The 15,269-nt window shown below is 39.1% G+C and overlaps 1 protein-coding gene across 1 annotated transcript; it reads right to left on the bottom strand.

The window, feature by feature from the left end:
• Positions 1-1,710: 1,710 nt before the first annotated feature.
• SLC67A2 (solute carrier family 67 member 2) lies at positions 1,711-11,155 on the bottom strand. Its single transcript, XM_005516556.3, has 6 exons — positions 10,378-11,155; positions 8,342-8,429; positions 7,030-7,073; positions 5,707-5,836; positions 5,102-5,311; positions 1,711-4,576 (listed from the first exon to the last, which is right to left on the bottom strand). The coding sequence occupies exons 1-6, from the start codon at positions 10,822-10,824 to the stop codon at positions 3,789-3,791; spliced, it is 1,707 nt and encodes a 568-aa protein (XP_005516613.3). The 5' UTR covers positions 10,825-11,155; the 3' UTR covers positions 1,711-3,788.
• Positions 11,156-15,269: the final 4,114 nt, after the last annotated feature.

The following is a 15,269-nucleotide window of genomic DNA, read 5'->3' as shown; positions in this document are numbered from 1 at the left end:
AAAAAAGGAAAAAATAAGTTCTTTCACAGAAGCAGTTGTGGCCAGAGAAGAGACAAGTGAAACAACCCTGCAGACACCAAGGTCAGTGCAGGCGGGGAGGAAGTGCTCCAGGCTGTGGAGCTGAGATTCCCCTGCAGGTTGTGCTGAAGACCATGGTGAGGCAGCTGTGCCCTGCAGTCCTTGGAGGTCCACAGGGAGTGGATATCCACCTGCAGCCTTTGGAGGACCCCATGTCACAGCAGGTGGATGCCCAGAAGAGGCTGTGAGCTCATGGGAAGCCCACACAGGAGCAGGCTCCTGGCAGGACCTGGACCCATGGAGAGAGGAGCCCAGTGTAGAGCAGGTTTGCTGGCAGGACCTGTGACTTGGTGGGGAACTCACACTGGAGCAGTCTGTTCCTGAAGGACTGCACCCATGCTGGAGTGGTTAGTGAAGAACTGCAGCCCATGGGAAGGACTCACATCATAGAAGTCCATGGAGGACTACCTCCTGTGGGAGGGACACCATGCTGGAGCAGGGGAAGGACTCCTCTTTGAGCAGCATCAGAAAAAATGTGTGATGAACTGACCGTCTCACTCATCTCCCTGCACTGCAGCAGGGGAGGAGGTAGAGCCTGGGAAGGAGGGAGGGGTAGCAGGAAGGTGTTTTTAGAATTTATTTTAATTCTTATTATCCTGCGCTCTGATTTTGATTGGTAATAAATTCAATTATCTCCCCAAGTTGAGTCTATTTTTCTCATTACAGTTATCAATGAGCGATCTCTCCCTGACCTTAACTCGAGTCTTTTGTTAGATTTTCTCTCCTTTCCCCTGTCCAGTTCCAGAGGGGTGTAGCTTTGGTGGGTACCTGGTGTGCAGCCAGGGTCAACCCCCCACAACTGGTATGTTTATAAAGGATCTCTTCAAAAGTGCACAGCCTACCCCAGCAGGAAAAAAAATCCCTTTGCTTCATCATTTAAAAGCAACAAAATCAGTATGTATATACGGCCTCTTCAACATGAGCTGATCAAAATCATCAGAGAAGTCACTTACCAAAGGGAAAATTTTGAAGGGCAAAGACTAAAAAAACCCAATAAACCAACCCAAAACCTAACCCTTCCTACAGGCCCAAGAAAACCAACCCAAAATAAAGTAACAGCAAGCAAGAGAAAAATCTTAATTTGCTGGCAGAAATTGTTTTCCTTTAGTCCATATTCAGATCTGGTTTGTTACAGTCTCCTACAGAAGATACTACAACTGGATTCAAGAAACAGCTGAGTAATTCAGTAGTTTGCCCACTACACTGTAGCCAAAATTAGCTGCAACTGCTCCTCCCTCAACTTAAAAGGGGGAATCACATCTCTGTATCTGCAGGAATGTCATTGACTCTTCACTCTCTGAACTTGCATGGTTATAGCAACTAAGAGGCAACACAAAGGGTGCAAATGTGGTCTCCAGGCACCAGGAACACTAGCTTTAAGGACTTCATCTCAAAATTGCAGGATTTTCCATTTTATATGATTTCTTCTTTTTCATTCACTGCCAAGCCACTTCCTGGTTGAATCCTTGGTTCCTGCACCCTTTATGAGAAATGTAGAGAAGTTCAAATTATTTTAACCATGGCTTGAGGAAAAAAAGTAAAGCATCCACACTTCATATTGACTTGAACATTTCTATTTTGTGCTGTAGCTTCAGCAGAGGAAGATGGGGAAAAAAACACAGCGACATGATGTATGTGGAATGTCACTTTATTTCTAGTCCTCAAGGAAAAAAAAATAGTGCAATTTTTCTGTACCTGTACAGAAAAGAAATGTTTCTGTGGCACTTCAGGAATCATTTTGTCCTCCAAGAAGTAAAAATCTTCTGTAAAATGTGTTGCAATGTGTCCCCAAGACCATAGGCTTCCACAGATTTCTCAACTGTGAGGCTTTTATAACCAATATTCAGTAGGGTATGTATTAGGATAGATGTTCACAAAGATTAAATCAGTGCAGCAATTTAGAAGGGTAAATGTTATGTTACATCATATAAATAAGTATTGGAAAAATTACTAAATCACTCATATATATTAATTTTTGAAGCTTTTTTTTCAACCCTTTTCCTTAACCCCTTGCTAGAGATGCAAAACAGAATTCCCTTACTTACAGAAGCATAGTTTTAGGTCAAGAAAAAAAAACCCAAAAAACAAAAAACAAAACAAAACAATACAAACCCCAAAAAACCCCAAAAACCAACTTAAAAGATGGAAGGAAAGAAAATAAGAAATTTAGAGCAATAATGTTTTGGGCATCTACCGAGAGATGTCAAAAGAAGATAAGAGACTTGAAAATGCCTCAAGTTCCTAGGGAGAAATGAAACACATAATACTGTAATAAAGAACTCTGAGGATATGTACTGAAATCACAGTAGGAATAAGACACTGATTATGTCAATAAATAAAATTAAAACAATTCAGAGTTCCATATATGAATTCCTATGGTGCTGCCACTGGAATCACTGAGGTTTCAAAAATTATTTGAATGCTAGTAGGCAGTGGAAAAAGGTAAAGAAGAAAATGAAAATAAAAAATGTGAGCACCATTCATGACTCACCTGAAGCAGGAAGAGTGTTTGCACTGATGTGTTCCAGGAGATAACTAAATTGTATAAAATCCCCCCCCCAACCAAACACTCACAGAGCTGACTTTGTACCTTCATCAAGTAATAATGAAGATCATAGAGAACATTATCAGAGCAAAATACACTTTTCCCATGTTTCATATGAAATACAAACAATGCTGACTGGCAAGTAATGAGCTTGAACAGTAAATAGCATAGGAATGCTACAACTCTGTTCAGCTAAGCCATGCACACAGATGAGGACTAAAACACCAACAAACCTGTATTTCTCTTGTCACCAAAGTGTCATTTATGCCTGAGATGAGACAGGATGCATTAATCCAGATCCTTGAACTACTGCTAGATGCTCCTTTACACTTTTTACAGTCATTTGAGAGAATTAAGAAGGAAATTTTTCTTAAAATGAGGGTACAAAGTTGCACAGGAAATACAAATAAAGGAATTATGACAATAATACAAATAAATACAAATAAAGGAATATAGTTCCTCAGTAGAAACTATTACTAAACAGAAGCCACCAGTTCAAATTTCGATAAAAACTTCAGCCTCAGTATCAGTTTGAATGGTCTTGTATTAATCTCAGATTAGGTCTTCTAGTACATGAAGTTAGCACATACCCAATTCTGTTACTTGGGAAAGACCAGGAATCAGCAGGGGTTGCATGATTACCCCAAAGTGCCTAACCAAGGTCTGCAGAAAGTTTTGTGGACAAAATATACTACACAAAAATCACATAAGCAAACATCCTATTATATAAAGTACTGTCACAAAAGACAAAAGGAAACAGACCACAGCATAAGAAATTAAGGCCAAACATAGCGCAAATTCTCCCTCTGATTAAATAACAAAAATTCACCTTTGATTACCCTTTTTTAACCATCTTTCAATCTAAACACTGTTTCAAAAATGAGCTACACGAAGGATTTGTGCGTTTCCTGGCATTCTTTTTTTCCCCTCCAGAACGGTTAAAAATCCATTTAAAAAATCACAACCAGGACAATGTAGTAACATCTGCCCTCTTAGAAATGTCCTAGTGGTACCTGTTAGAATAACATCTGTCTACACTTAAATCCCTGCAGCAGAAATACATATATAGACTTGCTAACATGGGAACATGATGTGCTTTAAAAATCATGTAATTATTGTACAAGCCTGGCAGATGAAAATACACCTGTGCAATCCAAGATTTTGACTACTGATCTTTTAACTTCACGCTTCCACGACTACAGTATTTTTGTTTGTTTGCATTCATTATCACAATAGCAACTAATGCTAGTCCCACAGCTAGACTTGGAGGGCCACAAGGACTGAACTCCTGAGCAATTCCAGAAAGGAGTGGGGCAATAATACGTCCCACTGATGTCACTGACTGTCCAACACCTAGGAGTGTACCGCTGGCCTCGTTCCCACCAACGGTCAGTTCCAGATCAATGATACAGGTACGGCCTATAGTAGTGGAGAAGGCCAAGAACGTGGAGGACAAAATGACCATCCATATGCTCAATGCTGAAGCATACAGGAGAATCAGCACGCAGGTAAAAGTGCTGGAGTGCAACAAAAGTCTGTAAGTGTTGTGATGATAGAGTCTCGTTATTGGTCCGAGCAGACAACCAGCCAGGACTCCAAGTGCACTACTATAGCTCATTAGGTATCCAGCAAACAAAGGTTTCACCCCAAATCTCTCCTCCAAGGCCAGAGTAAAATTACTATAGTACAGCAGGATAGCAACAGACATCAGGAACCGCACTAAAAATACATCCCACAAATTAGAGCACGCAATTCCTTTAATCTTCTTCAGCACTGTTGCAACTTGGATCCATGGAGACTGAAAAAAACTACTGTTTGTCACAGTTCTACTAGTTGCTGATTTCAGGTGAAGGTCATGATTTGATTTTGCTGAGAAACTGTTTGTTCCTTTGTCTTGGTAATGGCCCCTACTGCTAGTGTTTTCTTCACTCCAGGGTAACATCCAGACAAGACCTATATAGATCAAGAAATTAGTTGATTTCATTCAATTTCATCAACTTTACATGGAAGACATTAGTTTGATTGTAACAATTTAAAAAAAATACTTCAACATACTTGTCCTTAAAAAAATTTGCAAATATTAAGTCTAGTGTTATTCATAGTATCGGCTGAATTTTAAATGCAGTGAAAGCAAGAAAAGAAAGCACTGAAATGCCACGCTCACACCATATAAACAAATCTAATGGCTAAAGCCAGAATTCTGATTTCTAGTCTTTGTCTTTGGGCACATCAAAAACTCCTATTTGTGTCTGAATGTAAAAGAGATATATGCAAAACAAAGGAGAAGCACCTGGAGGATAACTGTTTCAAAATTCCCATCCTTCCACACAAGTTCAAATTCAAACAGTAGTATTGGCATACAAAGCATTTATGCCATAGATGATAAACACACTGTGAATTCAAGGTATTATAGATGGCTTAAAAGGACAAAATGAGGAATGAAGAGACCCACGATGCAAAATGTGACATGCAACTTACCACCATTCAGAAGGAAGATAGAGGCACAGATGAAGGATGTTTGGTAAAAGCCACCTTCAAACTCTGCAAGGTAGCCACCAACAACAGGTCCCAGAATGAAGCCCACACTGGAGGCTGCATTGAAGCGCCCCATTACTAAAGGGCGATCCCTCTCTGAAACCAGGTCAGACAGCAGGGCTTTAGAGATGGAAAGTGTGTGTTTGAAAATACCTGCAACGAAATATAAACAAATCAACAAACATGTATTTTTCAAAAAAAAGACAGAAGCTATCTCCACAACAATGGTCCAAATAACAATGGTCCAAAATTGTAAGATCTATATTTTCAAAGTTCCATTAATCACAAATTTTTTCAGTGCTAGAGTGAGCAGCCTTGTGGGGTTTAGATGCCTGGTGGGCTAAACCTCAACATTGCAAATTATTTTCAGGAAAAAAATCATGAGAATTCTCGCTCTGTAGAGACTTTTCCAACAGGAAGTTTCAGTTGCTGCTACTGGGTGATGATACTATGCAGTCATCCATCCATAAACCATGATTTCTCCTGTAGTAATTCTCAGGCTGAGACTACACGGAATTTAAACTGCAGAATGCCAAGTGTTTACATACCTACAGGGACTCTAGAAATAGCAAACAGGAACACTGTGGTGGAATTTCCAAGGAGGAAGTAACCCAGTGCACTGAGAAGAATACAAGCAAGCAGGGAATACCGTCTTCCTACTATATCACTCCAGCAGCCCTTTCACAAAGGAGGAAAGAAAGATTAACTTTTTATAATAGTGAGCTATGTGCAGTGATCAATCAATACATCTACATTAAATTGAGAAAAGAGGTCAAAGGACTGTCAATGAAAGCCTAATAATCTTATTACACAACATTCCTAAGTGCTCAAAATCTGGAAGTCACAACCAGAGTTCTGCCTGGCTGGCAGGCTGCCTGCCAAAACTGTGATTCCACTTAATGTTGTGTATAGAGCCTTTTTTAATAAAAAATCTCCCTTTTAGAAAGACAGTCCTGCAATAAATACCACAAAACATTATCAGTAGAAGCCTTCTAACAGCCTTACCATAACCAACCCCAAATATTTGCTTGCATCACTAAGGCTGCTATGTATTAGACACTTGTTTAGGGTCCTAAAAGCAATAATCTTGGCTATGAAGAGTTTGTCATCTGAGCACAGACAGGTAAGAAGTAGTTTGCAGAGGGCAAACAGAAAACTTGCATTTATCATGTTTATAAATCAGCTTGATTCTCAAGAGGAAATATCTTTTTAAGAAAGTAGACAATGGTTTTGCACTTCATAGAAAATGCCACAAAATCATAGCAGGAAATTATCCCAGGTGTCCTGCATAACAAACCCTGAAACAGTTCTTTTATGAAACTTTCTCATAATCTGTTCTCTTCAAAACTAGAAAACTAGTGCCAGGGTAACATTAGGATATTAAAAAATCAATAGCTAATAGAAAACCAATCAAACAGCAAAGATGCAATGATTAATTTATACCATACAATAAATTACAAGGCACTGCTCATTAAGGGAAAGCAAACCAGATCACAGAAGAGCTGACTCATGAGAGTCATGAGACTTATGACTCATCAGACTGCTTTTTGGATAGACTACTGCTCTACTAGCACCAACACTAGAGGAGACAACCCTGTGTAACTCAGTACTGTATCTGAGCCCAAATCTGTATTCCAGTTTTTGTCTAAAAACTGTATTCTGTCAGTTTTTAGAAAAACCTGTCAATTCCCCATAAACAAAACTGCCGTTTCTCACAAAAACAGAAAATTGGTTCCTCCAATGAAAATGCTTCCATGAACACTTTATGCATTTTCAAAATGTCAAGAAATGCTATTATTAACCCCACCCTTTTTCCCCGCTACAATCCACAGAAATACCAATATGTTCTGGAATGCAATGTTAGAACTCACCACAAATGTGCTGGAAAATAGCTGCATTACACCATAGAGAGATCCTAAAACAAACAAAATAGCAGTGTTAAAAATTAAGCTTTTTTTTTAAAATGAAAACTTCACAAAATTTTAAATGATGAAAAATGGGAAATCATGAGAATAGTTTACTAGAAGAATGGGAAGAGGGAGCAAGACAAACCAAGGGTGGAGTTTAGCATTTAATAAAGGAAATATTTTCAAAGAATGACAAAATAAAAAAGTGCTGAAAAGTTGTAACACTATGTAAATTATATTACTTTGTATGGTGTACTGAACAAAACAGATCTTGGCATTTATAACTGCTTTCTCAAAACCAGGAGAGAATTTCCCTACTGGAAAGGACTTTCCACTTGGTGCTTCAGTTTACTACAAGGCATCACTTAAGCCCTGAAGAAAACACAGATCCTACTTTCTCATTTTGGAGGCTAGGAGTTTAGCAGCATTTAGTGATAGAAGAGAAGGAACAAAGAGAAGCAGAGAGAAACATCTGTCAGACTTTCATTTATAAGAATACACCTCAAACCTATCTTTTTTCTAATGTTAAAAATCAAAGCAGACTGTTGAAATGAAAATGTATTTCTGACTAGTTGCTGCTTAAAGTAATACTGTCAACTCAGTGTAGCAGAATTATTTCACACAAAGTGTTAAACAAAAAAGCAAAGTAATAAAAACTAAATAACAGCTTCCATGTCTGGGAATAAAGAACATATTGGATCACTCCAAACCATAAACAACACCATAAAAGGTACTTTAAAGCCACAGAACTTACCTTAGCATTAAATACTTTAAGATAAAATTCCAAATCTTCAGAATTTACTTGTAAACACTTGTAAAAGTGAATAAATATTTTGCCAAGACAGCTGTAAGAATTTTAATCAAACTGGGAACAATCATGGACATTGGAAAGCTTTGGAGAAGCAGCTGCAGAAGTACTGTTTGCAAAGTGTAAATAACAATAAAACTACAAGGAACACCTCTGGCTCCCTAAATTGCTAAGCTGTGAATTCTTGGATGCTGAAAAAGTAGCTGTACAAATGCTTCTGCAAGACTTCCTTGTTCTTTCCAATTGTGCTCTTTCCCAAGCACGTGTTTTTGGCTACTGTCAGTGCCTGAGTTTGGACAGGTCTCTGGGTCTAACACAGTATGGCTGCCCTTACAGTTTTATTTTGAAATTGTCTTTACTTTTCATTATGCTTTTAGCAAGGAAGAATTATGCTACAATGTCCAATTTGCAGTTAGGCAAAATCCAGGCCTTATCTTACTCTTTCGTAAATCAAGTAGTGCAACTCACCTATGATTCCAGCCACAGTATGACTTGCTCCTAGAGATTTGATATGAAGATTCATTAAAGGAACAACCATGCTCACTCCAAATAAGTCCTGAAACCAAGACAGGAAAAGTTTTAGTAACTTTCACAAAAAGACAATAGAAACATGGCTTAATAACAGTCAACATTAGAAATAAATTAAAAAAAAATGAATTTTCTCCATATCAACACAAGGTTAAGAGAAAATTTTTCTTATTACAAAACGCATGAACTGAAAGATAAAGTATTGCCTTACAAAGGAGTTAAACCTATAAAAACATCAATTCTCTCCTCCACTCTAGATACAATCCAAAAAAGAAGATATATATTTCAACATTAAGTATTCCCTTAATATATATTAAACTTCACTTTAACAAGAAAAGTACTTCATACCAGTGCTTTAAATTCAAAGTGGTCCAATTTCAATCACTTAAAAATACTTTTCATTTGCGCAAATGTATATTTTGAAAAACAGTATTTTAACCCAACCACAATGGGAAAGAAGATACAATAGATCTAAACCTACTTACAGCCTGCCTTTGTGTATAGCTTAAGAAATGTGACAAGACAGAAACTTGAAAAAAAAAAATAAAGAATAAAGGCAAAGCATAATTGAAAAACATTTTGTAAGAGGAGGGTAAAGGACACTTCCCATCCTGAGAAGTACAAGGATCTCCTACTCGTTCCTTTTATTACTTTTTGTTAAACTTACCACATTGACCCAGTAGTTCTTTCAGTACTACTACAATCTGGCACAGCATCCAGAGTCCCTTGGAGATCTATTGGAGCAAGATCACCTTTCTTCACTGACTGCTTGAACTGAACTAGACTACCTCAAAGGCTGATTAACTGTACCAATGTGTGTCACTAAGTGAATTCTCACAGTCTGTCATTAATTATTTTTTGATGGCTGAAATTGAGGCTTACAAGGTTAGAATCATTATATACATTAGCATGAACAGCATGAACATTTGCAAATATCTTCAGTAATATAACCTTAGGTGTCATCTGTGAACTTGAAGAGAGGTTCAGTGACCTTGTTCAGGTCATCAATGGAGACATTAAAAAGTACAAGTCTCAGACTATACCCTGGCAGTACTCGACTGTCACATGCATGCAGGCAGAGCAAGACCCCCTAGCCACTATCCTCTGATGGGTAGTTATGTCTCATTCCACCTGCAATTCCTTTAGCGGAGTGATAGATACGCTGTATTTATTTGTCTGGCCACAGGAAGTTTGCATCACCACACCCTCTAAAAGGACACTCGGTTGATTTTCTTGTGTGCTCCAGCTCAGTGTCAACAAGCTATTTCAGGGCTGGAGAACCACAGCGTTTAAAAGTCAGTTAAACGGAGCAAAGTTCTCATGCATGTTTCCCTGGAATACTTGCTCCAGGACACAAACCAACTGGATTGTTTCTATTGCCCAAACTAAAAGCAGGTATGACACTACCTTGACATTTCACAGTGAAAAACTGTAGTCATTTTGTATTCATTTCCCAAATCGTCACTTTAAGTTTCAAATTAATTAAATGGCACTTTCCTGAGGCTCAGGAACCTCTACAGAATATGAACTTTTTAAAAAGTCTGTTCTTTCAAAAACAGACTTTTTTTTTAAAACAAACAAACAAACAAACAACAAAAAAGAACAAAACAAACAACCCCTTGATTTTAGGGGCTTTTTTGGGATAAATTTACAGGAACCACGGGTATTTCAAGGAAACAGGGAGCAGCTTTCTTATAAGCACCAAGGCAAGACTCAGCTTTTCGGGTGCTGCGCTATTCCATGGCACTCACAGGACAAAAATCCGACCCGTGTATCGAACTGCGGGCTGTTTACACGGGTAAAACAGCACAGCCGCTACACACCACCACCGCCACAAACACTGGCGTTCCCAAGGAGCAGCTGCAGCGATGCACCCCCGAACCCAGCAGCCCTGGCCTGGAAAGGAGCAGATTCCCGCTCCCGGCGCGGCCGCCAGCCGCAGGCCGCGCGGGGCGGGCCCCACGGCCGCCGCTTACCAGGAATCCCACCGCGTAGAGGCACCGCACGAAGCGGGCGGACGCGGCCGGGCTCCCCACGACCCTCCGGCCTCCACCACCCTCATCCTCCTCCTCCTCCTCCATGAGGGTGGCGGCGCCGGGCCTGCGCAGTGCCCGCGGCGCGGCGGAAACGGAGAGGCGGCGGCACCGGCGGCGGGGGAGAGCCTCGGGTGTGCTTCGTTTGGTCCGGTAGCCGTCGTGTGTCCTCTTTTCCGGGCGAAGATGAGGAAGAGTACGGCTTCCTGCCGAGCCGTCCGGATCCCTGCTTCCACCCTCCCACACACACCTCTGTAGGACTTTGCCCTTCCTGCCTCTTGCGTGTTTGTACGGGAAAAAATTCGTAACCCGTCCCCTTGCGGCCTGAGGCTCTGTGGAAGGCAGGAGCAGCCAGGTGGAGCCGAGGGGCTTTGGAAACAAATATGCCATAGGAGCTCGGTCGTGGATCCCCTGCACAGTTCTTGTGGTTGCTGTAGAAAGAAGGCTTTTTGGCCCTTGCACCTCCGAAGCTACCTATCCAAATGGAAAGCGGCCGTCTCCCAGCGCTGCTGCTGTTCCTCGGCCACCTGCCGGGCTCAGCCCGGTGCCTGCATCAAGTGTTTCTGGCAGAAGTGTTTTCCTGCCTTGTTACTTGGCTTGTGGTGGTGGTACTGAGCCAAGGGAGAAGGGCATCCCTCTTTCTGCTTAGCAGGTTCACTGCTGTGCTGCGTTTTTGTTAAAAGTCAGGGATAGCTGGAATTGTTGACGACTAGTATGTTATAATGTATTTGCATCCAAAGCAGTGAAACTTTCTAAATCTTTCAGATGCACTGGTGGAAATGATTGTCACATGCAAAATGTGACCACCCAACTTTATGTTGGAATCAGAGATGCTCTTTTATATAGTTGTTTGGTCAGGGATCAGTAAAACTTCTGCAGTTTTAAATACTCCTAAAAATGCACAAGGGAACAGGAGACGCTTTAATATGTTTTTAATTATCAGTAAGAAGAAACTTTTGAAAAATGTTGATGACTTCTGTTTTAAATGTTAGCATGAGTTTTAAAGTTTGAGAAAGATCATTCAATAACTGACAATAGCATAACTTCAGTTCTATCTTCATGTTTTCAGAAGAAATAAATATTCAACAACCTCAACCTCAGCAGGGTTGAGGATCTTTTACAGATTTATGTCACAAAAAAAGAAAAAGGGGAATTTGGTTTTACTTACAATTATTAAAAATTAAGCTAAAAACCCCCAAAACACCAAAACTGTAAAGAAGGACATATTTCTAGATAAGCAGCTTATTTATAAGATACAAAAGCAAAACTTAACTTAGTATCTGCATAAGGACAAAGATGTTATCAAAGTCCAGACAAGAATAACTCAGTTGTTTAATGTCCCGGTGGCTGTGATGTTTTCGTGTTGGGCTAACCAATATATCCTATTAATTTATCTCTTTGAGGCAACTTTGAATAACAAATTCTCTCAGCAAGGTTTTTAAAATTCTGGATACAACACTAATGGAGATCAGTTGCACACAATTTCTCTGAAATCGACAAAATGGTGACAAGATGCTGAAATATTAGAGCATCCTGGGAATTGCTGCTACATTGTCTGCTCAATATTGTGCTAATTTTATCCTTGATCATTTTAACTGATAGAAGAAATGGAAAGTGCCTGAAAATTTATTAGAAGTATCTATTAAAGAGGTGGATGATTAAAAGATGTTGCAAGGGGTAAGGTATTTTTCCTGTGGTCTAAGGGACATTGACTTCTATGCAAACACTGAGCCCAACTGAAATTTTTAAGGTTTTATGTGTTAGTCTCTGCCATAAGTCTCTGAAACCAGTTAGCTATTCTGTATTTTTTTCAGGTTCTGAAGATCAGAATGATCAAATATGATGGGGACAAAGTGTTGCATGCAGGAATATTGAATTCCTGGCAGTGAAAAACCTTAGGTTTTGTATGTTATTTCAAGCTATCTCGGTGCACAATGACTTGTAAAGCAGAGAATAAATAAACTTTATGACAGCAATGCAAGCTGTTCATGGAAAAAAGCAAGCAGAGAACACATAGGTGTCTCTTCCTTTAACAGATCTCTTACTGCTTTTTTCCTGGCAAACTTGATCATGTTGTTAAAGAATTGTGACTCTTACATGCTTACAAAATTTACATAATATATAAGAAAAAGGCATTAATATATAGTGATGAACAAATATCTCTGTTACTTTTGCACTGAAGGCAGATGATTTCAGCTGCATCACGGTTCCCACTCATGTTCTGTAATTGTGATTACAAATTTTAAGATAAAGGCTCCCAAATAAAGAAATCTTAAGATAAATGTTCTCAAATAAAGTGGTTTTATGACTGATAAGGGAATTGACTAGCAATTAAAGGAATGAAATACAATGAAGACCATTTATCAGAGTCCTAAGGAAAATAGACCTAGTCTAATATCTTTGGGAGCAGAATTACACAGTTGGTTGATTAAAATGATATTATCAATATAGTACAGTTACATTACTTTAAGGTGTTTGACTTGTTACTGGATGATTCTTAAACACAAGGACACAATAGTGACTCAGAGTGCCCAGCAGCATGTGTGTTCAGAAATGCCTAGATGATACTCTTATTTCTATCTTTTTTTTCCTGTGACCTGGTAGTCGCAATTTAATAAAAATTGTTAATTTTATGGATAATGCTAGAACCAGGAAGAATATGCAGACTATTGTCTGACATAATCAGGCTACTGTGTTTCCATTTTATGTCATGGAGTAGTACCAGTGTGAAGTGCATTACGCTAGAAACAAGGCATGAGGAAGTGCTTGTTGTGACAGTGATTACGAGATGAACTTGGTAGTCCTAGTACTCAACCAGTAAGTTTTTATTGCTATTTTTGCCCTCCCCTAGAAAGTGCCCATCTTTTGATAAGAAATAGTGGAACCAGAAGTAATAAAGTAAGAAAGCTTTATTATATTGGTATCAGTTTCTCAGTTTGTATACCAATGCAACATTGTGTCTATGTCTGCTGCTCTAGTTGAAGGTCAATTTTGAGTAAATAGAGAGGGTTTACAAAGAAAAAAAGAGAGAGACTTTAATGGCAGAAGAAACATTTTTTCCAGTGTTTGGCTGCTGGAAATCAGATTATCTGCAGCCTTGTTGGGCTATTCTTGCCTCAAATTATGAACAGATGGAGAACTAGTCTATGATAGAATGTCTGAGATTCAGAGTTGCTCATGAGGGAAAGGGGTGAGGAATCTTGAGCCTTTTAGTGAAAACATCTAAATATTTGGTGTCACCTGCCATGCAAGGACTGCCAAGCTGCAGTCTGCAGCTACCCTTCCTCAGCCAGCTCTGTGTCTGTGTGTGCTCCAAGCCCTGACATAGTGAAAGCACTGATGGAAGTAATCTGAAATCTAATAAATTTGTTTTAAAAAAGGTCCCAGAATTACTTCAGTAATGGAGAAAATTTTAAACCTTATAAATTCTTAAATAAAGTTTGTAGAATACTTATTTGAAACAGATCTAAGACAACTACATTGATTTAATCCAGTAAATGGAATATATTCTTGAATTCCTACATTACAAATAGGTAAGGTCAAGACCCTCAAATGTGCAATTTGTGATCAAATTTAGTGAGTCTAACAATGACTTATTTCATTCTGGTTTACTGCTTCAGATCATTAGGGTAACTTCAACAGTCATTTCAACTTTCCATATACAAATTGAGTGAAGTAGAAAAAGTTACAATCCAGTGGTCCAGAACATTTTAAGAGGTACTTGTAAATGAACTTGAGTTTGGAATCTGCTGTTAATCTTAAAGACATTTAAAGTGTAATCTGTCTGAAAAGATCTGCAAGTTTAAGGAATGTGGAAAGAAACCTTTTAATTGGTGCCACCCTCAAAGCTGTGAATGAATCAGGCTGGTATGTCAGAGAGACTAAGAAAGTATTTATGAAGCAGCTTGTTAAAGGAAGGAATTATTTCAGGCATTGGGTCTACTTCTTCCCTTCTGGAGTTTTTCATGGCAGCATAACTAAGGCCACATGACTTTTTGTGTTTCTTTCAAATAATGTTTAACAGGTAAAATAAATATATTTGAGATGGTTTAGATACTATTGATCCTTCTCTAGAGCAGAAGGTGGCTGGGATGACTCCTGTTGACCTCAGTCTCTTTTGTTGTGTATTGGAGTACCCTTACATCACACACATCATTCCCCACTCTCTGTGCTGGACCCCGCCCAATCCCTCACCAAATCTATGATTTTATTTATTTAATTACTTATTTTAAGGTCAGTGGCTCTGTAGAAGCTGGAAGGTCACAGAAGGACTGAAAGGCTAGTTCCTCATGCTTCCTGAATAAATCCAAAAATATCAGAAAGTGCCTGTGTAGTAACTGGAAGGTGTTACAGCCTCAGAGTGAGATTCATAATAGCATCCTGTGGAAGGACCCATGTAAGGCAGCAACAAAAATGGTGAAGAGGACTCCAGCTTTTAATTTCTGACTATTTATGCATAACTACTTTCATTGGAAACTTCCTGGAATACCTCCTATAATTATGCAACTCATTCATTTCTGTGAAAATTGCACTCTGTGATTGTGTGACTTGTGGTCTGATCTGCTATAGTATTAAGAATAAAGTAGTCATATCTCAAACTAGTTATTCCAGACCCTCTCTTGGTCAGCGAACAAACCAACAATGCAACAACCAAAGTAATTGTACTTGTAGGGCATGGCACTGAGGTGGTCATCCAAAGAAAAGTCAGATGGACTGTGCTGTAAAAGTCATGGATGACTGTAGAGGAAACCTGAAGTGACCAGCTTAAAGATAAACTCCAGCCACACATTTATGGACAAGGTGTGTGCAGGTATGCTGTGTAAGGTGTCTGGCTG

The sequence above is a fragment of the Pseudopodoces humilis genome, chromosome 2, assembly GCF_049639895.1.
Source record: "Pseudopodoces humilis isolate 2021_Gansu_Grassland_sample_001 chromosome 2, ASM4963989v1, whole genome shotgun sequence".
NCBI lineage: Eukaryota > Metazoa > Chordata > Aves > Passeriformes > Paridae > Pseudopodoces > Pseudopodoces humilis.
This window is presented reverse-complemented; position numbering and strand designations above follow the sequence as displayed.